The sequence below is a fragment of the Phallusia mammillata genome, chromosome 5, assembly GCF_965637545.1.
Source record: "Phallusia mammillata chromosome 5, kaPhaMamm4.hap1.1, whole genome shotgun sequence".
Taxonomy (NCBI): Eukaryota; Metazoa; Chordata; class Ascidiacea; order Phlebobranchia; family Ascidiidae; genus Phallusia; species Phallusia mammillata.
This window is the reverse complement of record NC_137256.1, coordinates 16,635,025-16,661,395: the sequence shown is the minus strand read 5'-3', so window position 1 is coordinate 16,661,395 and position 26,371 is coordinate 16,635,025. Positions and strand designations below refer to the sequence as shown.

At 36.5% G+C, this 26,371-nt stretch overlaps 1 protein-coding gene across 1 annotated transcript; it reads right to left on the bottom strand.

Moving 5' to 3' along the window:
- Positions 1 to 1,704: 1,704 nt before the first annotated feature.
- On the bottom strand, positions 1,705 to 8,627 carry LOC145227649 (monocarboxylate transporter 14-like). Its single transcript, XM_080092530.1, has 7 exons — positions 5,553 to 8,627; positions 5,287 to 5,430; positions 5,083 to 5,228; positions 4,347 to 4,799; positions 3,875 to 4,124; positions 3,490 to 3,738; positions 1,705 to 2,793 (listed from the first exon to the last, which is right to left on the bottom strand). Exons 1-7 carry the CDS (start codon positions 5,761 to 5,763, stop codon positions 2,588 to 2,590), a joined length of 1,659 nt encoding a protein of 552 aa, XP_079948656.1. The 5' UTR covers positions 5,764 to 8,627; the 3' UTR covers positions 1,705 to 2,587.
- Positions 8,628 to 26,371: the final 17,744 nt, after the last annotated feature.

Sequence of the window (26,371 nt, the reverse complement as noted above, 5' to 3'; positions counted from 1 at the left end):
GTTACAACTGCGAGTGGCAACAGTTTGCTTTTGCACACCATGAACCGCAGTCAACTTAAAATCCACTAGTTGCGTGTGTTCACTGTACAGTGGTCAGATCACCAACAAGAGCGTGTATTTATCCCTCCCCAAATCAGGAAGTTCCGTTGAGCTACAATGAGCCTGTCAAGATTGACCATAAAATGTATGTGGTGCTTGACCATTTTACCGAAGAGGCAATCACAAACCACCTTTATTTCCTAACGCTGAACTTAAATTTACCTTTGTGGTAATATAATTTAAAGATTAAAAGAACACCACTTTCTTGGCACCCATTATATTAATAGGCAGGGTTGCCATACCATCCTTATTTCTAAGATTTGTCCTTAAATTAAAGGTTAACGTCTTGGAAAAATGTACTGTCCTTATTTCTAGAAAATGTCCATGGTTTGACTTGAGTCCTTATTTTGTCTTATTTTCAACAATTACTAGGAACAGACCCAGTAAACGGACGATCAAATCCCTGCTACAAGTAAAAGTTAACCTAGACCTCAGCTGTCGTGAGATGCAAGTATTTTCTACGAACAAAAGAATTGCTGGAACAGATTATTTCTGTCAAAAAATATGGCATGTGATACGTCGTGGCTTGTATAAATACAAAGATCTGTTTAAAAAACGTTTGTTTGGTTTCATGTGAAATTTAATTTTTGGTTGTCCTTATTTTAGTGGCAGTATCGATGGGAACCCTGTTAAAACGGTCCCCCAAATTTCTCCAGCGGTTTCCCAAAATAATTCGTTTAAGCAAATATGGCTATTTTTTGGTATTTAAATGAAACACTTGCGGTCTCTTAAAACTAATTAGCGGTCACCCAAACCAAACCTTAAAAAAAACCTGATTGAGACTAGTGATGTACCGAATCGGCTAAATTTCGATTCGACCGAAACCGAATATTCGGCGATTTTGCCAAATAAATTCGGCCGAATCAACCGAATCATTTATGACGTCACGCGAAGTCGTACGCTACGCGTTTGACGTGAAAAAATGTTGATCTACCAGGCAGCCAGTGCAAAATAGTTGTGTTTCGTCCTTATTTCAGTTCTGTGGGGTTTAAAATTGCCTTAAGTATGATTGGCAACCTGCCAATGAATTACTAATTCTTTTGACTACAGTGGGAAAAACGATAATGCGTTGAAAAAGATAAACATTGACGCAATTTTCGTTATGTTTGGGCTTTTGAAAGATTGCGTGGACTTTAATAAGCAGAAAAGACACATTTAACGCTTTAAATTTGTGTTCGTAAAAGATTCGGTTTCGGCCGAATCGCAACAAATTATTCGGCCGAAACCGAATCTTTAAAAAAATAATCGATTCGGCCGTATAAATTCGGCAAACCGAATATTCGGTACATCTCTAGTTGAGACCATGAGTGTAAAAATATAATTTTGCATTACAAACAAATGCATGTGATAAGTCAGTGTTTCAAAGAAGAGAGAACTATTCTTAGTAAGCCGTCTATATCAAAGTGTTTTATGTGTCTTTTCTCTGTCTCTTTGCCGTGTGAACGTTTAACATTTTTTCTCCCTCAACTTCTCTCTTTAACAAAATGTATTTATTCTCTGTTTTTTTCATGTCATTTTCTAATAATACTCTTGTTGCCTCTCTATCAATAACTCTACTCTTATAACTCTTTCATTCATTTCCGTCATTTAAAGATTTCAAGGAAGTAAAGTGGGACAACATTGTTTTCATTTGCTCGTATGTTTGCATTGTCCAATAGAAATAACAGAAGCAGATACAGTTACGATTTCGAAAATTTTCTATAATACACAGCACTTTGCAAAGATAGGTATATAAGTGCGAAATAATGCATTTTGTGTATTGTTTGTTACACCACATTTCCAGATAAAATGCAGGAGCGTAGAAGAATCACTGTAAATGAAATTTCGTTTAAGTGTGAAAGTTGCGTTTAACTAGTCCAATATATTTTAACGCACTAAAAAACGTGTAACTTATAGTTAAACCTGAAAAAAATGAAAAACTTTCAAATTGCATCTTCTGTAGTGCAAGTAATAATAAAAGCAAAAAATACGTAATGACAGGTATTAAGAGCATGTTGCAAGCGCGTAATACGGACACACATAATTTGCACACAAAAAACAGTAATTCTTTGTTCGAGGCAGTGTCTAAGCTCAGGAAAACAGGACAGCATCAAAATATTTAGATTCGACTTTGCACAAAAGATACTTCGCAGCTCAATACATTACCGTGCATTTTATAGAATTTTGAATATTTTGATCAGGAGAGACCAGCTTCAAACAAAAATAACTTTGCAAGTAACAACAAAACCAAAAAAACTGTTTAGTCATTAACTGTATCAGATGAAAAATACGACAACAACAAAATAGCTTTTTTTGGATACATGGCTACAATGCCAAAAGAGGAAATAGAAAATCTATAACATGGAACTGCAACACTAAGGGAAATATATTTGTAGCAATGTACCGTAAAGGTTTTTCACTGATCTATTTGTATATGTACCAATTTGCATTTGATCTATTGATTGTAAAGACAAGAAAAATACAACATTAAAAAACTTGCATATCGTTATCATTTTGGCATGGATTTACGCAGTATGTAGGCGCCAAATGCAACAATGAAGGTGCCAACAGCCAGCACAGTCCCACCCATAATAAATGAGGCTTGGTAGGTTTTAGTAATATCAAAAAGCAAACCGCCTAGCGTGGGACCTACAATGCACCCAACACCGTCGAAAAATTCCAAGAAACCAAACGCCGCACTGAGACAATTGTCACCTACAAAAACATAAAACAAAAAATGTTGAATACCACCTTTTAATTCACGATGCATTGTACCATGATTTTTAATTTACTTTATCTGTATCTTATGTTTATTTTAGGCATTATTTTTGCGCAGAATTTTGACTAGTTTGTATTTTTAACAGTATGTGTAGGTTAGAGTTACCATATTTGCGGGACCAAAATTCCTGACGGTTTTGATAAATTTTTTAGGCGATATCAAAGCATGCGTTATAATGCATTATTTAGCATTATGTTACATGTCACTAACCAAAATATTCCAATTTTTGACAAAATAGCATTACTATAACAAAGACAGAAAGCGCAGTTTTGTTTTTTCTAATACACACAACAGAAAGTTTTACAGGATTCGTTTTTAACAGAGTATTGTTAGCTTTTAAGACGCAAAATAGTCTTTATTTCACCAATTAACCTTTAATTTATACTAATAAGTTGTTTTGCACGAATGAAGGTAGCGTTAAAAACAGTTAAAACGTAAAGCTTTAAGTTATCCTGGAAAACAATTACGAGAACTACTGCAGTTTAGGCTACAGACGCTAAAATTCCGGACGTCTGGTAACCCTAGTGTGGGTATTATTTTTTATTCCCAAGAAAACAAACATTCATTTCGGACAAGTCTACAATTAGCTGGGTCACGTAATTGATTACCATCAAACATTTTTTTTTACTTACCAAACATCTTTGCAAGAACTAAGGGATATAAAGACCAGGCGCCAAAGCTTAGACCAGCCAGAACACAGTAGATCATCTGAAGGACGTAACTGGTCGCTAGAGGGCTTAGGACAGTTAAAGATGCCGCCAAAATTCGAAGCCACAAAAACCACACGATGGGGTTAGAACGCGGGAAAAGGTTGCTAAGTGCTCCCCAAGAAAATCTGCCGACCAAGTTTGCCAAACCGATTGCAGAGACGAAAGTGGCGCCTGTGAAATAAGTTGAAATATATACTTTTTTCAGAATATATAATTAAAAACAAAACAAAGAGTAAACTGAATGTACGACATAGAATGATTAAACAACATTACACCAATGCAGCGGACACATACTGGTGCCACTTACTTTGCGCGTTGCTGAAACCAAGGCTGATAGCACGAACCGGTGTGAGGCCATACACTATCATCATGCCAATAAACATTGTGATATTGTTGACAGTCATCACATAAAACAAAGGATTACACATAAGAAGGCGAAGTTGAGCCGAAAAGGTCTGCTTCAATGTACGCGTCGATGCAGCCAAGTTTGAGAGACGACTCGCGGTGACGTCATGGCACGATGAGGTCACTTGCAGGAAACGGCTGTCGTTTAAATTCTGTCGATGTTTTACGAAGTGATTAATTTTAATTACACTTCTTTCAAAATGAATTATCTGCCTTTATTACAGCATATGTTAAGTATAACGATTACACAATCAATCAATATAAACATACTACAGTATGCTAAATTTTATTTTAAAGGTCATAGTTATGTATATCAAAACGTCAGTGGACTACAAGGCTATAATCCAAGAGTTAAACAGAAAACAAAATGTTACCTCAAGGGACTTCTCATCAATACACTCCATAACCATATCGGCTCTCTGGTTGTTCAGTTCAAAACCTTCCCTGCGGGAGTTTGCTGGAACGGCCAGTGACGACTTACGCCTCAACCATGGGTGTCTCACCAAATTACGGACAACAGAAAAACTGCTTTTACGCTCTTTACGTCCAGGTAAAGTCTTTTCATACAAAGCACCCTTCTCATTTATAACGTTCACTTCCGTTTGGATATCCTCTTCAAATACATCACAATCTGGACTTGTTTTTACTTCACCGTTGGAAATAGTGGCGAAATTGACTAATTCCTTGCCATTTGCAAGTTTGCTATCCGTTGGTGTCGCCTTTGAGGGCGCAAAGTGAGTAATGGGAAAAAGCACCATTGCCACAACGCACATGTTTCCCATAACTGCGGAAAGTATCAGCATTGACCCACGCCATCCGTATTCGTCCTACATTCAAACCATTGTTGAGTTAAAGTGACTTCAAATTACCATTCAATGTATAAGAAGTCATAGTTGCCACCAAACGTGTTACAAGTGTAGTTGTTTTTTGAACTAAAACTGATTGATCTGGTGAGTGGGAAAAAAGTCGCTTAAATGTGTGTCGTTAATAGTAATTAACCAGAGTTTCTGTTTTCGGGTGATTTTATGTGTCAACCATTTATTTATTTTAATATTTTCTTATTTCACGCTTTATTCAAAGTGCAAGTTTTTAGAAAGATCAAACACTGACCTGAAGATATTCGATTAAAAGCGGAAACACGAAAGAGCCGACCCCAATACCACTGCTGGCTATTCCCATGGCAACAGGTCTCTTTTGTTTGAAATATTGACTGAGACTGATGATAGCCGGAACATAACAGAATCCCAATCCAGTACCTGGGCCATCAAAATATATTAAATTTTCCAAAAGTAAAGGTTTATAGACACTACTTACCTCCCAGAACACCATAGAAAATAAAAAGTTGCAGGAGGGAAGATGCTCTGGATGAGAGTAAAGTGCCGACGGTCACCATTATTCCACCAATCATGTGACAACATCTGCATCCCCATCTGTGCTGAACCATGCTTCCAAGCGGCGCTAGGTTACAAAAATCCGTTATAATATACATGTGAATATATCGTTTTACTCGCAAAATTTATGTATGGTGCTGATAAAACCTGAAAAAAGAATCTTGAAAAGCAACAAAGGTTTAAGCTCACCAGTCATAGAGGTAAAAGCGGCTGACGTGCTTCCCACCATGGACGCCATAGCGGACGAAGCTTCAAACTCTATGATCCACTGTGGTGTGAAGACACCGTAGGCAAAGTAAAGCGCAGCAATAAGGGCGTGACTAAGAAAGGAACCAAATACAACGACCCAGCCCCAACCACCGTCCAAAGCTTGCTGCTTGCCATTGCCGCTGACCTTCATCAAACGGCTGCCCTGAGAAAATCCTAAATATCAAAAACACCTGAAACACAAACAACGTAACACCTGTGCATTCGGACAAAACCAATCCAAAATGTCTTTTTTAGCTATAGGTGTCTCAGCGTCGTCAGTTGCAAATACCAAGCGACGAAAATTGACTGTTGTTTGTCATTTTTTAACTCCCGCGAAACAACACCTTATTTTCTTTCGCGACAAACAACAAAAAACAGCATCCTCACTCCGTAAGCGCAATGATATCACGAACAAAACCTCCTCTAAAACGTGTTCAAAATCAACTTTTTCGCGAATCATCCGGTTAAACAGGGTGGGGCTAAACCTACAGTTATGTGTAAGGTATCTTTTTTCGGCTACCAAAAACGCATTTTATATGTTGATTAATTGCCTTTAGCTCATCCTAACCGGAAAATTTTACATTACAACAAACAAATGGTCACAGGATGGATGATACCAATAACAAATATTACGTCATACTGTGACGCTGTAAATACAATAAATCACTCAGAATATTTATGTTGTACTGCTGATTCGGAATGGTAGTTGTTTGCTGCAGATTGAGCTTAAAGTGTTACATATCTAAACATTATTATTACATGATCATGTCAAAAGTATAATTTTATGGACTGAAATGTATCAATCCAAAAGCTGTTCTCTGTGCTAACTCCTGGTAACTTATACAAAACTAATAAGACATTTTGCTTTAAATATATAAAAATATATTTATATATATATATATGTTAGAGCCGAAGTCAGTCAGTATCATCTGTCCATATCAAATAACTAACCACAGCGCATTATGGTCGCTGCATCCGTACATGCCTATCAACAAAACCAACGTTTGCCGTTTCGGTTCACTGTCAATGGGACGCACGACATGCGTTAACATTTTAAGATGATTTTGTGTTGATGGAAATTTTGTCTTTGCTAGTTTAACCCAAGGGCGACGCTTTTTGGTTTCTATTTGATTCTAAACAGTCACGGGAAATATTTCTGTTTCTGTTATGCGCAAACGATCGTTTCTAATCTTCCTAAAATGCGTTTGTTGATGTTATATTCAAACAAAAAACAAACGTCCGATGTTCTGAACTATGTAGCTATTTTAATTCGAAAAGGTTGCTATTCTAAAACCACGAACGTCCTCACGTCACAGGCCTCGTTACAACTGCAGGTGGCAACGTTTTACTTTTGCACACCATGAACCGCAGTCAACTTAAAATCCACTAGTTGCGTGTCTTCACTGTGCAGTAGTCAGATCACCAACAAGTTCCTGTATTTATCCCTCCCCAAATCATTACGTTCCGTTGACCTACAATGAGCATGTCAAGCTTGACTATAAAAAGTATGTGCTGCTCAACCACTTTACCGAAGAGGCAATTTAAAAACACCTTTTGTGGTAACATAATTTAAAAGACCAAAGGAACACCAATTCAAAATGCCGTTTAGCAAATTCAACGACAAAAGGTCTAAACATAATAACTAAGCAGGCTAGTCAAAAACGCAAACAATAACTTTATATTGCACAAACTTAGTTGTTTTGGTTGTTTACAGTCATTTAACTGCACATCGACATACTAATTCTTTGAAACTTTGCGCCCATCACTTTAATAGGGCACTCAACTGGTGCATACAAAATACTGCCATTACAGGCAAGTTGCAACGAACTGCTGAGGTACTTTTAGAGGAAATTGCTATTGAGCTGTGGGTAACAACAAGCTTGCTGAAATGTTAATGTAGCATCTATAACACAAACATAAGCTTACACCGCTGTCATACGCTTAAATGCAACCAAACTTTTCACTTTTTATTGCTTCAGTCAATACTTAACCTAACCTAGTAAAACAGAGCCTTTACGTCAGCTTTTACTTGCAATATTCTTTGGTGCCACTAGTAATCTCCCCTTACAGTCGCCAGGAAAAAGACAACAAAAACGTAAACAAAGCTTGGGTGTCGAGAGCTATGATTGATACATACGCCATGAAAAGGCTGTCCGGAAACAATACAAGGGCGCACATATTTCTACCGGTTACGTGTATCTTGTTTATTCGTTTTGCGAACGTTACGTGTAATGCCAGACTCTGCAAGGTTAAAATCGCAAAAAATAGTATATATTGGTACAGCCCCATACACAGGCTTCACTTATGACGCAACAGTCCCCACTTGTCCCGCGTATTTTTATAATACAGTGCAAGTATTATAGAAACATATAATAGAGTAGTAAACAACGAAGGAAATTGGAACTGTGCATCATTCAAATAGGCACTGTGTTGCAAATATGCACTGTAAACTGGTCCGTGACTACAAACTGGTTTAGGTGGTATGCAGCGATACAAAAAGTTGTCGGGTGGTACGCGATCCGCATAAGATTGAGAACCACTCAACTAAATCTATTAGTATGGTTATTATTTACGGTAAAGGAAACCCATTGTGTATCAACAGTCCGGAAACTGCAATGTGAAACTTTCCTGCATAAACTGTACTCGTCTTCTTAGTCATGGTCTAGTCACCATGTCGCTTAATTCACACACAGCGTTGTGCCTGAGCCATGTTGAAAGGTGTATTCAAAGCCTCCATCGAGCCCCATATCCGTGCTGCAAACCGTTTCAACATTCACGAATGAATGATTTAACAGCACCATAAACACCTTACTGCGTGTTATGAAAATCAATCTGTCGTCACTGTCGGTGTTTCGTGACGCAAGTCAGCAATAAAGGAAGTTACTCTGCACCACTAAACTAGATAGAACGTGCAGCTTGAACTGCTGTTTAAATATCCTTGATACGCTTTAGCTGTTTTACCTGGATATTAGTGCATATCTCACTACTGTAAGTCTTGCAAACCAGGTATATTGTCAAATACTTGGTACTGTGCACTTACAGCTTGTTATATTCAGATAAAAGTGAAAAAATAAAGGAAAATTTTACATCACGCCAACAGCAACGCTCCAGGCTATTCTCAGATCATACTTTTGTGTCAACTATAAGGTCAACTTTCATAAACTCTGAATGGCAATGGTAAGGCATTCGGCACATATCTCGTGGGTTTGAATCACTCTGCAGAACTAACTTTTGACTTTATCTTTGTAAAAGTTATCGTGATAAGTTTTCTAAAAAAACCAACGGATCGTAAGGACGAAAGTCAACGGGCCGGATAACTGTTCAATACAACACCGAGTTATAGCAAAATAAAAATGTGACGTCTTCGGGCTGAAGAGCCGCAGCGTATTACTAGCACCATGGCAATGCTCACCATGTGCAATATTTTTGGGTCAAAAAACAAAAGAAAAAATGAACATTCCCAAATAAGGGGAAAAATAATAATCCTTTTTCTAAAAACGGCAACAAACATGTTGCTCGCGTTTTCTGTAGCTCGAGCTTCGCGTGCTAAAACAATAAATTTCGTTGAACGATTTTTTTCCGTAAGAAATTAACTTAAAATGAGCTTAACATTAGCACTGCAGTCCATGGCTTTCGTGTTGCACAAATCGGTTGCAACACAAACTACCACAGCAGTTGGCAATGGAACAGACGGGCAATGTTGAAAAGCTTACCGCACTGACATATCAATAATTCATTTCTACCGGACGGAAATTGTTGTGCTTTAAAAACTATAACAAGACCACTACATTTACAGATAATGTTACAGCTTGTTCACCAGGGGCGGCTCGTGCTAGGGTGCTGCGGAGCTGCAGCACCCCCTAGATATTTTCACCTAGTATTCCTACCACAACAATACAGATAACGTTCATGATACTTATTTTTTCATTCCTTAGTATAATTTTTATAAGTATAATTTCCGCCTTGATCAGCATTTAAAAAAAAATTATGGCATTAATATGTTATCTATGGTGGAACTGCAGCTCCAGTTTCATGACGTTTTGCACTTGTGCGCATGCGCAGTTGGAAAAGCTACATGCCGAGCGAAATAGGCGACTGGGTGCTGCGGCTCGCGCAGCTCCACCAATCACGCAGCGTGTGAACCGGCCGCTGTAGTTGTGTTGTCTGTTCCGGGTCTATATTGTGCTCCAAAACCAAACCCGTTTGCTATATTCTTAAGTGCGACAGTGAGTACAGTTAAACATTTTTTTTGCCTTTTTTAAATTTATTTGTTTGAAGGTTACTCGTGAATTTTTAAGATGACTTTAAGTGGGCTTCAGTTTTTGCAGTTATCATTGAATTAGGAAGTGTATCTACCACCTTAAAAAAGGTCATCTAACACTTTGAAAAGTCACGATTAACCTTTATAATAAAAACCTGAATAAAAAGTTAAGAAAACTGGGATAAAACATCTTCTATTCCAAATATGTCATGCAGGAATAAGCAACCACAAGAACTACTCACACTGTAAAGTTAAATGCCTCACTGAAATTCAGGCAATATTGAATGCAGAACAAACAATTGCACAAGCAACAGGAATTTTGAAATACCTTAGTGATGACAACACAAGCAACAGGAATTTTGAAATACCTTAGTGATGACAATTTCAAGTTTTGGTTTCTTAACACACCATGTGGACAGTATTTGCAACCAAGTGCAATCATGTGTATTAATATAATGGACATGTTATGTTTCTTTAAACAGTAGCTGCTAAATTGCTACACAGGAAATGTTTCTTAAGAATGAACATTCTACAGGGGAGATATTAGTGACCACCAAACATATCCTGTTGTTAGAAAAGTTACTGAAACTTTTAAAGGAAAAGCCAGTTAGCCAGCAATTTCCATGAGTCTCTCCAAGGCAAAACGGTTCTTGAAAAGGATGTCAACACTGAAAAGGATGCAAACTTTTCTGAGGAACACCATTATTTCCAAAAAGACTTGCACTTGCAGTGATAGGTAGCACTAAATAGAAAAAAAAACAGTTTCTTGGTTGCCATTTGGAAATCAAGGAAGAAGCTATCAATTATTTTGCTTAAACTAAAGCTTTATGATTCATTTTGGTTGTAAAATAGAAGCACAAGGTTTAATAATATGTTTAAAATTTAAGTGAGAGTGTTGTAATTTTCAAAGCTTGCAGAGTTTTGTACTTCAAAAATTGAATTATAAGCTATTTGCCACCAAATAAAGCATCAAGTTTAGCAGTTAAGAAACTTACAAACAATTAATAGTTGTACACAAAAAATAAGAAAAGATGTTAAATAAACAAGTTCTGACACAAATGTAATGTGGTTGTTGAATTTGTCAGTTATGATACAAATAAAAAGCTTTATGGCTATTTTTTTTTGTGTGACAATTATAATCTGTGACGTGTAATGGAATATGTTGAAAATGCTGACTGTGGCTATAAGGTACTTAAATGATACATGACCATATTAATGACTGAATAGCAAGTGTGTTAGTTAGTAGTCATTGTTATAACCAGTTTTACTTAAATGTTGTCCAATTGAAATACTTCGACCTTTTTCGACTCATTTATTAATAATTTTGTTCGACATACTGTTGTTGTGTTTTACCGTATTTACAACCGCTTTGTTTCGAGTCTGTGTCACGTGTGTTTTTGTGCCACATTATTACTGCATGTTATTGAGTTTGGCCTGTCGCTGTGCAAGTAAACAAAATTCCCCAATGATACCGTCTGCTGTTTACACCCGTGTACATTAATGCGTAAAAACCATTACGTCACAATGGAGTTGCTAATTAAGATTTGTATTACTTGGTTTTCTACACAAAACAATGACTAGAAAACTAGAAATGTGGCTTTTCTATATATTGCCAACTTATATTTGTCCAATAAAGGCAAAAATTGGAGCAGCACCCCCAGAAATTTTAGGCACGAGCCGCCACTGTTGTTTACACTATATCACTGTATCGCGAAGAATTCAAACCGGGCAAAACAGTCCTTCCTTCGGGATGAGAGATTAAACAACACAACTGACAAGTATATACAAACTGCTTTGTAACGATTACACTACTCTTCTGGTTTGTTACAGTTTTGCTAGCACAATAAAACATAAACCTATTGTATTTTCTTGTGTACGAGCATATGTACAGCGTTTCTGACACGTTTGCCGATTAAAAAACTTCAAACTGGGAACTACTAGCTGGCTGTCGAAATCATGGATCCCCTGGGGACACTGCACTTCGCACTTAAACATTGTTTTCATCCATAAACCTGACATATTACACGTTCAAACGGTTTTAGAAGTCAAGTAGTGGTTATGAAACCAGCACACAATTGCTTCAATCTTGTAGAATAATTTTAAATAAACAAAAAAAAACTGTTTTGCATATCTAACATACGGCGTTTAACTGCATTTCAACCTTAAATATTGGTAGGCCTAACATTTCGCGGTAACCCAATGCCGCAAGCGGGGGCACAAGCTAAGCGAAGCTGAACAGCTCCGTTGTTATTGTGCCGTAGCCACTGTGACCAATCGGGCGTATCAAACGTCAAGTGACGTCAAAGACTCACAGGGATTAGGGCCTAGTTTGAAAAGAGCACGGCGTTGTGAGGTTGTGGTCTGGAAAAGAAAACAGCCAACACAATTGATTACAGTTGCGATGATAGGGATGTTGTTGTCGGTTGGTGTAGTCTTACACTAAACTACTTTTAAAATGGAAGCAATGTTAAGGCAATAACATGACTTGCGCATTTTAGACATGTTTCATGCCTTGGTCAGGGCGGTGCTTAATCGCTACCATCCCATTTTGGTTTCATATACTTTCGGTTAAATACGTACACGATACTGTGCTAAACATTATTTTGTCATGAGTATAAAAAGCCAACATATTACAGGCCTTATTCGAGTTTTAAATAGGGTAAAATTCCTTAAATTTTAACTGCATAATTTTTCACGGCAGTGGTCACCAAACTGTACGGCCCTCGGCGTTATTTTTTTTGGCCCGCGAAGGTATTTTTAGTTTAAAAAAACATATGCAACATTTTGTAATGTAATACGTTAAAGCTGATGCAATCCTGCAGAATGGAGTTTAGTAATAATTCAAATAATTCAGTCTAGCAGGATTACAACGCATAGATATGACCCAAAAGTGGTTTGTTGCGTTACAGACAAGAGCAAAGAATAGTGATTGTGCGAGAACAATTGCCTTGTTTTGTTAATTGTGACAGCATAAAGGAGGATTAGTTGGTGGATGGGAAACTATTTTACACATTCTTCATAAATTACAAACAAGAAGACATAATATGCCCTTGGCCTTTCCGTTAAAACTGCCCCGCGAGATCCAGTTTGAAAGTAAATCATTCGGCCCTCGCGTGTCTTATTTAAACTATCCGCCCCATTTTGGAAAAAGTTTGCCCTGATTAACATTATTAAATTGATGTTGCACCATAGTATACTAACATGGTAGTCCAGCTCCTCTTTTCCTCTCGTTTCTTTTATTATCCTGCGCATTTCGGTTACGCATGACTAACACTGCACGTCGCCTGAAGTTTTGTATGAGGTACGTGGTAAACAGCTAGTTTTTAAAAGCCGCTGGCGACAAATCCGTGTCTGTTTTGAAGTTTTTTAGTTATTGGGTTTATTGTTTAATGCATGTAGAGCTATTAAAACGATTTTAGCTTTCAATTGTATGAACTCTTTGAAGTGTATTTTTAAAAACTTATAGACAGGCATCTTCTTGTAGAAATTGCTTTAAAATTGAGGCAATGAACCGAATTGGCGAGTCAAGGTTTTTCAGCATGTTACTACACTAGCCAACATGGCCTGTGTCTTGTCATCAAGTGCACTGATGAGACCTTGTCAAAACAGTGAGCAGTATTTGCAGCTTACTTATCATCTATCTATTGGCTTATTAATCATATTGCCATCACTTTGGTTCCCCAGCAGTTGCTTAATTAGGCATTAAAAATCAGTTGTTTTCTGTGGTTTATACCCATTTGTGGTATTGAACAGATTTTGGTGAGGCATCATTTTTTTTAATTTGAAAAAAGAAGCACATTGTGCAGAAAGTACAGACACTTTTGACAGTTTTATTTTGATATATTTTTCAGAGCCCATTTTTTTTGGTTTCCTTGGTAGACCTTTGGAACATTTTAGAAAAGAGCTTTTCGGCAAACGTGAACGACAAGACACAAATAAATAAATCCACGAATATTAAAACCTATTGAGTACTTTCTCTTTATCCATATCAACTTCCAGAATATCAAATGTCCTATTTTAGAAACTTTCATAATGAAGATCATGGAAAAACTTTTGCAATACACAAAAAAGTCTAGCTTGTTGGTTGGCCACAAAACTCTTTCTCAAGCATTTCAGGTACACACTTTGTAAAAGTTGCAGTAACTCTGATGAAGGATAAGTGAGACCTCCAGGGTTTTGCTCCATTGAAGAAATCAGCTTGCCCTGCTGTGATTGCATGGTGGGCAACTTGCTAACAATTTTGCTTACTTTGGTAAAATTGTTTTTTGCCTTGAACAAAACATCACCTTCCAAATACTCTAAACTCTATGTTACTTATCACAGCATTTAACTGTTTTATTGTTTATGATGTCTAGCAATTGTTTTTGTACCTTGAATTTTTTTCAAATAAACTATTTGCTTCACAGCACTCTTTTGCTTAGTTTCTCATCTAATCAGTTCTTTTATGAAAAATCTGCCGCTTGTTGACAGTTTGAAATGAGTAACTTTGGAAAAAATATGGTCTTCGTTTAAGCTTGACTTTTCGTCTGTCCGAATCGAGTTCCTGGTCGGGTTCAAAGTTGTTAAATATCAGTTCATTAAAAATGCAGTCAGTTTGGCAAAGTTCAATTTTCACCAGACTTTAACTTAATCAGTAACAAGCTTTATGCACCCTTGAATATGTTAGGTAAAACCACGCTAAAATCACTTCAACGCGTTTAAAGAAGGACTAAAAGGCAAAAAAACTCAGTAAATTCTCCCCAACAGCACAATTCCAACCAAACGTAGTAATATTACAAATGGTAGATGCATAAAACCGACCACGCACGCTCAGTTTTGTCATTTTCCTGCTCTGAAAGCCAGGGTTGCCAGATAAAAAACGCAGAATAGTGCCAAAAACTCTCAAAAAAGCGCCAAACACAACAAAAAAGTGCCAAACCAAAAATGTTTGATGCCAAAAATACCGCCAAACCAATTTTACAGAAATAGCAATATATAACGAGTATTATCATCTATATATATTGCTAAATAGGTATTATAAACTGGTTCATACTTAAAATCTGGTCAGTAGAGAATTTATAATTATATCTACACATAACCGTTTACCAGTGTAGGCTACACCGTGCAGTTAGAAAAATAGCAACTTTATTCTTTTTTTTTTTTTTTTTTTTTTTTTCACGGGGTTCGAACCCAGGACTCTCCCGGGGACGAATGCCGATCAGGGTTTTTTATGTCTGTATATGGGTCAGGCGCGCCAGACCGTTCGGCCAAGTTCCTGCCCACAGAAAGTTCTAAGAGCACCACCTGGCGGTGTACATTTTAAATTAGTTTTACCAACAATTCTTTAAAAATCACTCTAAAACATCGTTTTTGCCCTGAACCCTGCATACGCACAAAATGCCGCCTTAAGGATTTTGTTTACCCACAATTAAGCATTTTACTTGGCAATGATACTTTTCCCCTAACATGGCCAGTTTTGCCACAAACAATCAGTCTCCTTACAGCACAGACACTCACTTTTATAACATGATCTATTAACGACGTTGAACGACGCAGCAACAACAACAAGTTTGGTGATATATTCACATTAAAGTGTCAAGACCAGTAACATCATTAGCCTACTGCCATATTCAGTAGAATATATTTTATCTGAAGTAAAGTCATGTAACATTTTTGGCGATGCAACAAAGTCTTTACAACATTTACCAGACAGTATCAACTCCGCTCTTACAATGGCATCAAGAAGGTACAACTGCATTCGATTCCTAGTTTTGGTTTTAATAGATGTTACAAGGGAAAAAATCCTCCCAACCACGGCGTTACTGACTGGCGACATTGTTGAACTTTTTAAACTAAATAAACTCGATGCTACTTGCCGGCGCTGACACGTTTTCTGGAACACAAACTTTATGATGTCAAACAAGCTCTGCCTTTAGCCCACAATTAATATTTTTTTCTTAATTGTTGCATTGATTTGTCAAAAAGGGCTTGTGTGACGTACGGGAATTCAATGAAACAGAACCTACCCATTGTAATGGCGCAGATAGCGGATTTAAGCCGTAATTTGTTGTATCAGAAGCGCAAACCTTTGCAAAAAGCAAAAACGCCAAATAAAACAATTAGGTGCCAACCATTTCCATAAACCGCCAAATTTTACAAAAATATCCGCCAAACCGCCAGTTGCTATTTTTGGTGCCAACTACTTTCAAAAAACGCCAATTTTGAGGTATTTGGCGGCAAAACCGCCAAATTGGCAACCCTGCTGAAAGCACCCAACTCAATGCAAGCATCCGACAAGCGTGCAGAGTTAATCAAGCGCGACGGTAACAATAGCTGGACTACCATGTTAGTATACTATGGTTGCACACTTGTTGTACGGTTAAACCAGAGACTACTAAGCAGAGACTGCACACTGCCCATTTAGCGACGACATAAATGGGGCGATATCTTTGCCGATACGCAACGGATCGAACTAAAATTTTGCATATAAGTTTGAATTAATTAATCTGTTTTTTAGGTATTTTAATCTGATACTTATTAAACTTCGATTGTGTTTTAAAAATAAAAATGTTCTCTGCAAGTGTTAAGATCGGTTCCGCTTGAACGCGACCAGTAAGATTTCAGCGTTTACAATGGAAAAGGATAGGGAAAAGTGGTGTTGTCGTCTGTTTTTTCGTGTTTACGTGAAGCGCAGGCTTTTAAATCGGATATTATTGGTTGTTAAACAAACAAGAATACTTTTTAAAAGATATAAAGGTAAAACACCCTCCCGGCCCATTGAGATACAGGCCCAGGGTAGTGGTAGAAAACGAGATTTCTGAAATGACCACTTGTGTTTTGTCACAATTGGCTATAGCTAGTTTAAAATTGTGCTGCAGGTTTTTGTTGACAGATCCATCTTATACTAAGAATGTATTGACTAAAATTCACCACTCCCAAATGATTCATTTGTCCTAATATTGTTAAACTGAAATTAAAAGGGCTGTGGCAAAACTTTTCTTTTGAAACTAATGTTGTAGTAAATTTTTCTAGAATAGGGTAATTGTAGAATGGTAATAAGTTGTTGATAGACTCCTGTTAAAGAAGATGGAGTTGTGTCATCCCAGCAACATGCTCAACCTCATCAAATATGAAATCAAGACACAAGTTTAATGTTACTATTAAATAAAAAGTTTATGTTTTTGTGCTAATGGCTTTTAAAAATGTCATCTAAACATCTACCAATGTATTCAAAAAATATGATACATAATTTAATTTATTTTGTACATTGACACAGGCAAGAACAACATTTACTATTAGCTGAACTTGACTGATACTTGAAAGTGTATCTTTTTAATTTTTTAGGTACGTCAAGTACTAAGCATTCCCCTATTTTTGCTAAACGTTTATGTTTTATAACAGACTACATTTGTATGCACCTTGCTACTTCAGAGTTCAGAGCTAGATAATTCCAAAGTATATACTTTTTTATTTTTGCGACAACAATACATTTGTTTACTAAGTATTAAGCTGGTAGAGAAAAATAAAATTACATCAAGATGCAGTGCAGTGGTTGCTTTGCCCATTTTACCACATGAACAGAAATAAAAATGACTTTGACTCATGCAAGTGGAATGAAAATGTCACAACTCAAAGATAAACAATAGATGGAATAAATGACTGAACAATGTACAAAAATACACACACACAAAAGTAGGCAGTTGATTTGAAAACAAACCAGACTCCGTTGCATTTTATATACAATACCATAAAACTTGTCAAATGCCTAAAAAATTATACCTTAAAACCAATGGTATTGTCGATAAAAAGAATGCATGATGCTTTTTCAGTTTCATCCTGATAATCATCAAACTAATCTGGGATCAACACCTATGATGTTGGTTAGTACAAGCTGCTTAAAAACAAAATCAAAAATCACTTATGTGTAAAATGTTGAATTGATTTAAAAAACAAACAGTACCAAGTACCAGAACAAAACACAAGATGATAAAATTCATTGCATTTTAAATGTAAGACCTAGCATGGTCTTTATTTAATTATGACTGATTTTAAAATGTAGTGCCATTCCTTTGAGAAAATATGTAAAATAATGCATGATGCTATTTCCAGTTTCATACTGATATTCATTAAATTAACATATCTGGGATCAACACCTATCAGGTTGGGTAGTTTGAGCTGCTTGAATTGATATTCAAAACACACAAGTACCAGAACAAAACACAAGATGACAAAATTCATTGCATTTTAGATGTGTTAGGCCCAGCATGCTGTTTATTTAATTATGACTGATTTTAAAATTGAGTTACATTCCTTTGATAACTTTTGTAACTGCCAGCAATTCGTATTACATCCCTCTTCGCAAATTATGATCATATATGTTGGCAATGGTACATTTTTGGTCATACATGCACATTCGAAAATTCGGTAGCAAATTTCGTACATTCATCCGCCACCTTTGCCGTTATGTCTCCATCTGCGGAGAGTTTGTTGGTTCGACATATTTTCAAAAGTAGTCTAGTTGATGTACCAACCAACAAAATCAATTTCAAAAGCCTACGCTTTACGCAAACGACAAAAAACAGACGATCGCACCACTTTTTCCTATCCTTTTCCATTGTAAACGCCGCAATCTCAGTGGTCGCGTTCAAGCGGAACCGATCTTAATAAAAATCGCAGTGTGCAGTCTCTGCTTAGTAGTCTCTGGTTAAACCAAAGAACCCTATAAAGAGGAAGGTCAACTAGTGTTTGTTCTTTTATGACGTTTTGCGTCGTCACGCTTGAATGACACTTTATTAAACTTCCCGGGCTTACATTAAACTGTACAGTAACTTCGCTAGAAATAGAGGATTTGTTTGAATCTCTTGTAAACTAGGCATTGTAAACTATAAAGAATCAATCAAATTTGCCAAAGGAGACCTTTTATTGGAAAATATGGACGATGACATGCCTGAACAATCGACAAGTCGTAAGTTTGAGACACATTCGTTTACCACCAGACGCCACGAAAAATTAACTGCAATCGCGGACGCCCTATCCTAAAGTTTGAATCACTGTGGAACTAATCTTGCAATAGATTTGTTGGAAACGTTTTCAAAGAATAAAAAGGGAGAGGAAATCGTTGCAAAATTTCCGTTGCTGTGCTATGATGCACAAAAGTGTTTTTTAGAAGATGTTTTCAAACAAAGAACTCTATAACCAGGAAGGCCGACTCATTGTTCTCGTCACGCATGAATGACACTTTATTAAATGCAGCACAGAGGTGGTGTTTAGGATGAGAAACAGAAAATCTTATTGCTAAAGAGTGCATTTTACAAGTAAAATGGGGATCACGCACTGCGCAGTGCCAGGATGTAGTATGTCTGCAAGATTTGCGAAGGCACAAGGTGTCAGATGCAAAACGATTTTTGGCTGATAAAAGAACGCGAGCACAGAAAGAAACGTGCCTGACTAATTTTCTGCTGGCGATGACTAAATTTCTAAGTGGTTTAGCACAGTGCTCTTCAACCTTTTTTGGTCTGGTGAACCCTTAAAGTTGTTGTGACGAACTCATGCACCCTGCTTACTTAAAATAAAAACTTTTGCCGTTAATTAATGTGAATCTGCACAGTGCGCAAAGCGTCTTTTGAAGTAGATGTTTCTGGACTGCACTGAAAGTGTTAGACATCAACATTTAAAAAAATAAAAGGTTCATTTATATATCAATTGAAACCTACACCATAATATCCTGAAGGTCAAATATTAATGGTTCATTAAAAGTTTGTGATTCATCCTTGTATACCCTTTCGTATTGGTGCACCCCATGTATATTTTGGTGCACCCTAGGGTGCACCGTGCACACCGGTTGAAGAGCACTGGTCTAGCAACTATACCACTGGACAAACCTTTTGTTGCTCCCAACCCTAATTTGGCTGTAGCATAAGAATAATCATCTGCAGGGGTTTATATTTTGTTAGTGCAATTTAAAGTAGTTTGCACTTTGCATGCATTTATAGCATAAATTAAACGGGAATGACTCTTTCCTTCAGACAAGAGGATGTATTATGTCATGTGCATCATCTTGTGCTGACCAAAATTGCTGTTTTTGGCTCTCTTCATATCAACTAAACTATTTTGTAATTTCAAAGTTTGTTGTCATAGTTATATCTTTGTTTGCTTGTAAGGTGCAGAAATCCAAGGAGTAGATAAATTTTGTAGCAACATGCAGTTTTATTGCAAAGAATCTTTACAGGCACAATTTGTCACTACACATATGATTGTTTTTAAAGCATTAACCTAAAAATAAAAAAAATTGTTCGTATTCTTTTTGCCCTATTATTGTCATAGAATTACAAAAACATTAAAAAAGAACGAAACAAATACTTTAATTTAATCTCTTGCTTTGACCCAGATATAGTCGTCCAAGGTCTGGTTTTAAACACATTTTTTTCTAGAAAGCTGTAACAGTTGTGTTACAGACACTTTAAATTAAAAAGCAATTTGCTACAAGTGTACACATAACAAATTGTTTTTCATTTAACTTTGTTTCGCAAAACCATTGACCTGTAGTAACCTGTCAGGGTGCACACGCCAAACGACTGTTTGACCTATTGACACCGTTTTCAATAGCACGCCGTCCTTACTGTTCAACAACACTGTTTAACCTAATTTATACATGCCTTGATTATTGATTCCTAAATTGATTGCAAAAAAACGCTACGTTATGACGAAAGAAAGTTCCGAACTGTGTTAGTAATACCTACTAGTTGACCTTAAGTAACCCGTGGTCATGCGGCGGCCGACCTGACAACGAGCATTTAGAAAAACACTTATCTTGCAAAAATGTCAAGTTTATTTTTTCATCTTTATTTTGATTAACAAGTTTTGCTTGACATATACGAAACCGAAGCACGCTTATTAGGTTTAAATCACGTCATAGGTGTGAAACCTTTGCCAAAACTGAAAATGTGAGTGATAACTTAATAAAACGAAATAGCATTGCTGTGCAAAACAGCTGATTTCTGATCACCGAAACGACGTAAAACGTCTGTCCGACGTCAAGCTGAGCCCTCCTGCTATCGTAAACCATTGAGCTACTCTGGGACTTCTGCCTACAGTGCCTTTCTTGACCAAACGAGCGTTAGACACATTTACGTTTCGGGGGCCTGTGGGTGAACCGCTGGGTAATTCGGGGTCAAACTTCAGGTGGACCAAGTTTGGATTAATATCTAACATATGTCTAAATTTCAATAAATTTAAAGCACTCTTTCTTTACCAAACGAGCGTTACAAACCAGCGTTAAAACTTTTACGTTTCGGGGACCTGTGGGTGAACCGCTGGGCAATTTAGGGTCAAACTTCAGGTGGACCAAGTTTGGATTAATATCTAACATATGTCCAAATTTGAATAAATTTAAAGCACTCTTTCTTAACCAAACGAGCGTTACAAACCAGCGTTAGACAGAAAAAAGAAAAAAAAATACGGACAAAAACAATATGTGTCCCCTTCAGGGAAGGGGACCCATAATTAGGAATTAAAGCTCAAAAGTTAGAAAAGTAGAAGTAAAATTTCAATCAGGACAATGTGATGCTACCAATGCAGTACTTGTTTTAAATGGCCATTTTTGTTAACACTACAACATGCACAGACACAAGGGAACTACTGATATTGCAAATAAACCATTTATTGCAGCCTGCATTGTGCTGCAGAATAACAAATAAAATAACGGTAACCAGCGTTTGTAGAATGTCATTCACATTTTACACAATAGGCAGTTTTTTATCACTTGTAAAGTTATTCCTATTTGCACAAATAAAAGTAGGCCTTGCAACAGAAACATTAGGTTGAAAAGTGTTTGACATGCAAGTGATGCAAGGATATCTATTTTGCAAAAGTTTGTTAACAAATTACTGTCGTGGAAAGTGGTATAGTAGCAGTTCTTGTTTAACCTTATTTGGCAACTCCAGTACTGGACTATTATTTACCACAAATAAGTACATAGAAATGTCTAGTCTAGGCAATTACTTCAAGGAGATGACATTAAATATATATGTTTGATTTCATACTTTTACACAAGACAACTTGGAGGCATTTTTTGGAAACTTGGTATGCTACTTTGTTAAAACTCTCTAAAAAGTGTTTACATTGGCATAATTGATACATAGTTAAAAATTACAGAGGCCACTTGGGTGAAGTTTCATATGGAATACAACACAGACCCAACGTGAAATAATAAAACACATAAAGGACAGAAACACAACATATGAAAAAAATGCCTGGACTACAGTTTCTGAGGAGCCACTTGAAAAAAAGTCGATTATCAAAATAGTCTGGTTAAGTACAGCTATTTTTTCTTTAGTTCATCTCTATAGCCCTTTCTTAAATTGTTTATTTGCTCCTGTGTACATTTTTTCAAACAACTTTTTGGCAAAGACATGCGACAACTCACAACATAAGATAACATTCTGCAGACATTTGAAGGATCTTCATCCGACATGTCAGAAATTTAAACATTAAAGTTTTCGAAGTAAATGTCATATTATCTCTTGACCAACATTATTGCAGTTAATATTGTTAACTTGCTGTTCGTAGTTTGCTTCAAAATCTTATATGCTGCAAAAAGAATAAAAATTCATTTGAAGAATATCTTAAAGAATCAAAAGCTTTTTCCATGTGGAAATGAATTACACATGCACTCAAGCGCTTCTGTCATCTCTGGAAACTTCACTGTTGTTTTTCTGATTAAATAGCCTCCAATATACTCTAAAGTGTCATTTTTAAATGCTTTTATTTGGCCATAAGAAGGTACTCTTGGCAGATCTTTCTTAATGATAATATGTTGTAGAAGGGTCAACAAGCACTCTGCAGCCACTGGATTGAAACAAAGAACCCTATAAAGAGGAAGGTCAACTAGTGTTTGTTCTTTTATGGCGTTTTGCATCGTCACGCTTGAATGACACTTTATTAAACTTCCTGGGCTTACATTAAACTGTACAGTAACTTCGCTAGAAATAGAGGATTTGTTTGAATCTCTTGTAAACTAGGCATTGTAAACTATAAAGAATCAACTAAATTTGCCAAAGGAGACCTTTTATTGGAAAATATGGACGATGACATGCCTGAACAATCGACAAGTTGTAAGTTTGAGACACATTCGTTTACCACCAGACGCCACGAAAAATTAACTGCAATCGCGGACGCCTTATCCTAAAGTTTGAATCACTGTGGAACTAATCTTGCAATAGATTTGTTGGAAACGTTTTCAAAGAATAAAAAGGGAGAGGAAATCGTTGCAAAATTTCCGTTGCTGTGCAATGATGCACAAAAGTATTTTTTAGAAGATGTTTTCAATCCAGTAGCTGCAGTTGACCCTTCTACAACATATTATCATTAAGAAAGAACTGCCAAGAGTACCTTCTTATGGCCAAATAAAAGCATTTAAAAATGACACTTTAGAGTATATTGGAGGCTATTTAATCAGAAAAACAACAGTGAAGTTTCCAGAGATGACAGAAGCGCTTGAGTGCATGTGTAATTCATTTCCACATGGAAAAAGCTTTTGATTCTTTAAGATATCCTTCAGATGACTTTTTATTCTTTTTGCAGCATATAAGATTTTGAAGCAAACTACGAACAGCAAGTTAACAATATTAACTGCAATAATGTTGGTCAAGAGATAATATGACATTTACTTCGAAAACTTTATGTTTAAATTTCTGACATGTCGGATGAAGATCCTTCAAATGTCTGCAAAATGTTATCTTATGTTGTGAGTTGTCGCATGCATTTGCCAAAAAGTTGTTTGAAAAAATGTACACAGGAGCAAATAAACAATTTAAGAAAGGGCTATAGAGGTGAACTAAAGAAAAAATAGCTGTACTTAACCAGACTATTTTGATGATCGACTTTTTTTCAAGTGGCTCCTCAGAAACTGTAGTGCAGGCATTTTTTTCATATGTTGTGTTTCTGTCCTTTATGTGTTTTATTATTTTACGTTGGGTCTGTGTTGTATTCCATATGCAACTTCACCCAAGTGGCCTCTGTATTTTTTAACTATGTATCAATTATGCCAATGTAAACACTGTTAATTTTTTTAGAGAGTTTTAACAAAGTAGCATACCAAGTTTCCAAAAAATGCCTCCAAGTTGTCTTGTGTAAAAGTATGAAATCAAACATATATATTTAATGTCATCTCCTTGAAGTAATTGCCTAGACTAGACATTTCTATGTACTTATTTGTGGTAAATAATAGTCCAGTACTGGAGTTGCCAAATAAGGTTAAACAAGAACTGCTACTATACCACTTTCCACGACAGTAATTTGTTAACAAACTTTTGCAAAATAGATATCCTTGCATCACTTGCATGTCAAACACTTTTCAACCTAATGTTTCTGTTGCAAGGCCTACTTTTATTTGTGCAAATAGGAATAACTTTACAAGTGATAAAAAACTGCCTATTGTGTAAAATGTGAATGACATTCTACAAACGCTGGTTACCGTTATTTTATTTGTTATTCTGCAGCACAATGCAGGCTGCAATAAATGGTTTATTTGCAATATCAGTAGTTCCCTTGTGTCTGTGCATGTTGTAGTGTTAACAAAAATGGCCATTTAAAACAAGTACTGCATTGGTAGCATCACATTGTCCTGATTGAATTGCTGTATTTTACTTCTACTTTTCTAACTTTTGAGCTTTAATTCCTAATTTAATAATGTTAAATTGTAATTTCCGAACATCCATTGTGTTGAGCAAGATTTAACACATGAAAATCTCACTATTTGTTTTTATTGTGTAGTGAGTGTAGTGGCAAATTGTGCCTGTAAAGATTCTTTGCAATAAAACTGCATGTTGCTACAAAATTTATCTACTCCTTGGATTTCTGCACCTTACAAGCAAACAAAGATATAACTATGACAACAAACTTTGAAATTACAAAATAGTTTAGTTGATATGAAGAGAGCCAAAAACAGCAATTTTGGTCAGCACATGATGATGCACATGACATAATACATCCTCTTGTCTGAAGGAAAGAGTCATTCTCGTTTAATTTATGCTATAAATGCATGCAAAGTGCAAACTACTTTAAATTGCACTAACAAAATATAAACCCCTGCAGATGATTATTCTTATGCTACAGCCAAATTAGGGTTGGGAGCAACAAAAGGTTTGTCCAGTGGTATAGTTGCTAGACCAGTGCTCTTCAACCGGTGTGCACGGTGCACCCTAGGGTGCACCAAAATATGCATGGGGTGCACCAGTACGAAAGGGTATACAAGGGTGCATCACAAACTTTTAATGAACCATTAATATTTGACCTTCAGGATATTAGGGTGTAGGTTTCAATTGATATATAAATGAACCTTTTATTTTTTTTTAAATGTTGATGTCTAACACTTTCAGTGCAGTCCAGAAACATCTACTTCAAAAGACGCTTTGCGCACCGTGCAGATTCACATTAATTAACGGCAAAAGTTTTTATTTTAAGTAAACAGGGTGCATGAGTTCGTCACAACAACTTTAAGGGTTCACCAGACCAAAAAAGGTTGAAGAGCACTGTGCTAGACCACTTAGAAATTTAGTCATCGCCAGCAGAAAATTAGTCAGGCACGTTTCTTTCTGTGCTCGCGTTCTTTTTCACATTTTGCGAGATCAGCCAAAAATCGTTTTGCATCTGACACCTTGTGCCTTCGCAAAACTTGCAGACATACTACATCCTGGCACTGCGCAGTGCGTGATCCCCATTTTACTTGTAAAATGCACTCTTTAGCAATAAGATTTTCTGTTTCTCATCCTAAACACCACCTCTGTACTGCATTTAATAAAGTGTCATTCATGCGTGACGAGAACAATGAGTCGGCCTTCCTGGTTATAGAGTTCTTTGGTTAAACTGTAGTTGCTAAAAGTCGTCGCCAGGGTAGTGGAATTGCGTCTAAGAGTTTGTACCAAACTTCCTTTACGCATCCTCAAACCAGAATATTTGCACTACTTTTGCAATAGGAAGCATGTTTTGTCGAAAAAGAAACGTTGTGCTGTAGGTGTGATCTTTTGCTTTATAAGACATGCAATCGGTTGAAACATTTCCACTAAACTTGTAGCAGCATATGTTGTTTTGCAATATTCTGGTGAATAATGTTTTTTATGCCCTCAAAAGCGTCGCCTAGCAGTAGCGTTGTAAATAATCCACAGAAAGCGAACAAAGATGTTTCCTCGACATCTATACTAGGGTTGCCATACGTCAGGATTTTCCCTAACATGTCAGGGAATTTAGTGTATAAATCTGCGTCAGGGAGAAATGTTACTTAAAAGTCAGGAATTTAAGAATATATATACATATTCTACACCAGTGGTTCTTAATCGGTAGGAAATTTCCCACTCGTGTGGAAATTTAATGTTTTTGGAGGGAAATTAAGTGAGTCAGAAGTCACCAAACTTGGGTCCATGGGTTGAAATTAACCGTTGAAAATTAATTTAGTACAATATTTTCCGCAACAACATGTAAGATTAAGATCACCTAGTTTTACAAGGCGCATACAAATCCAAAA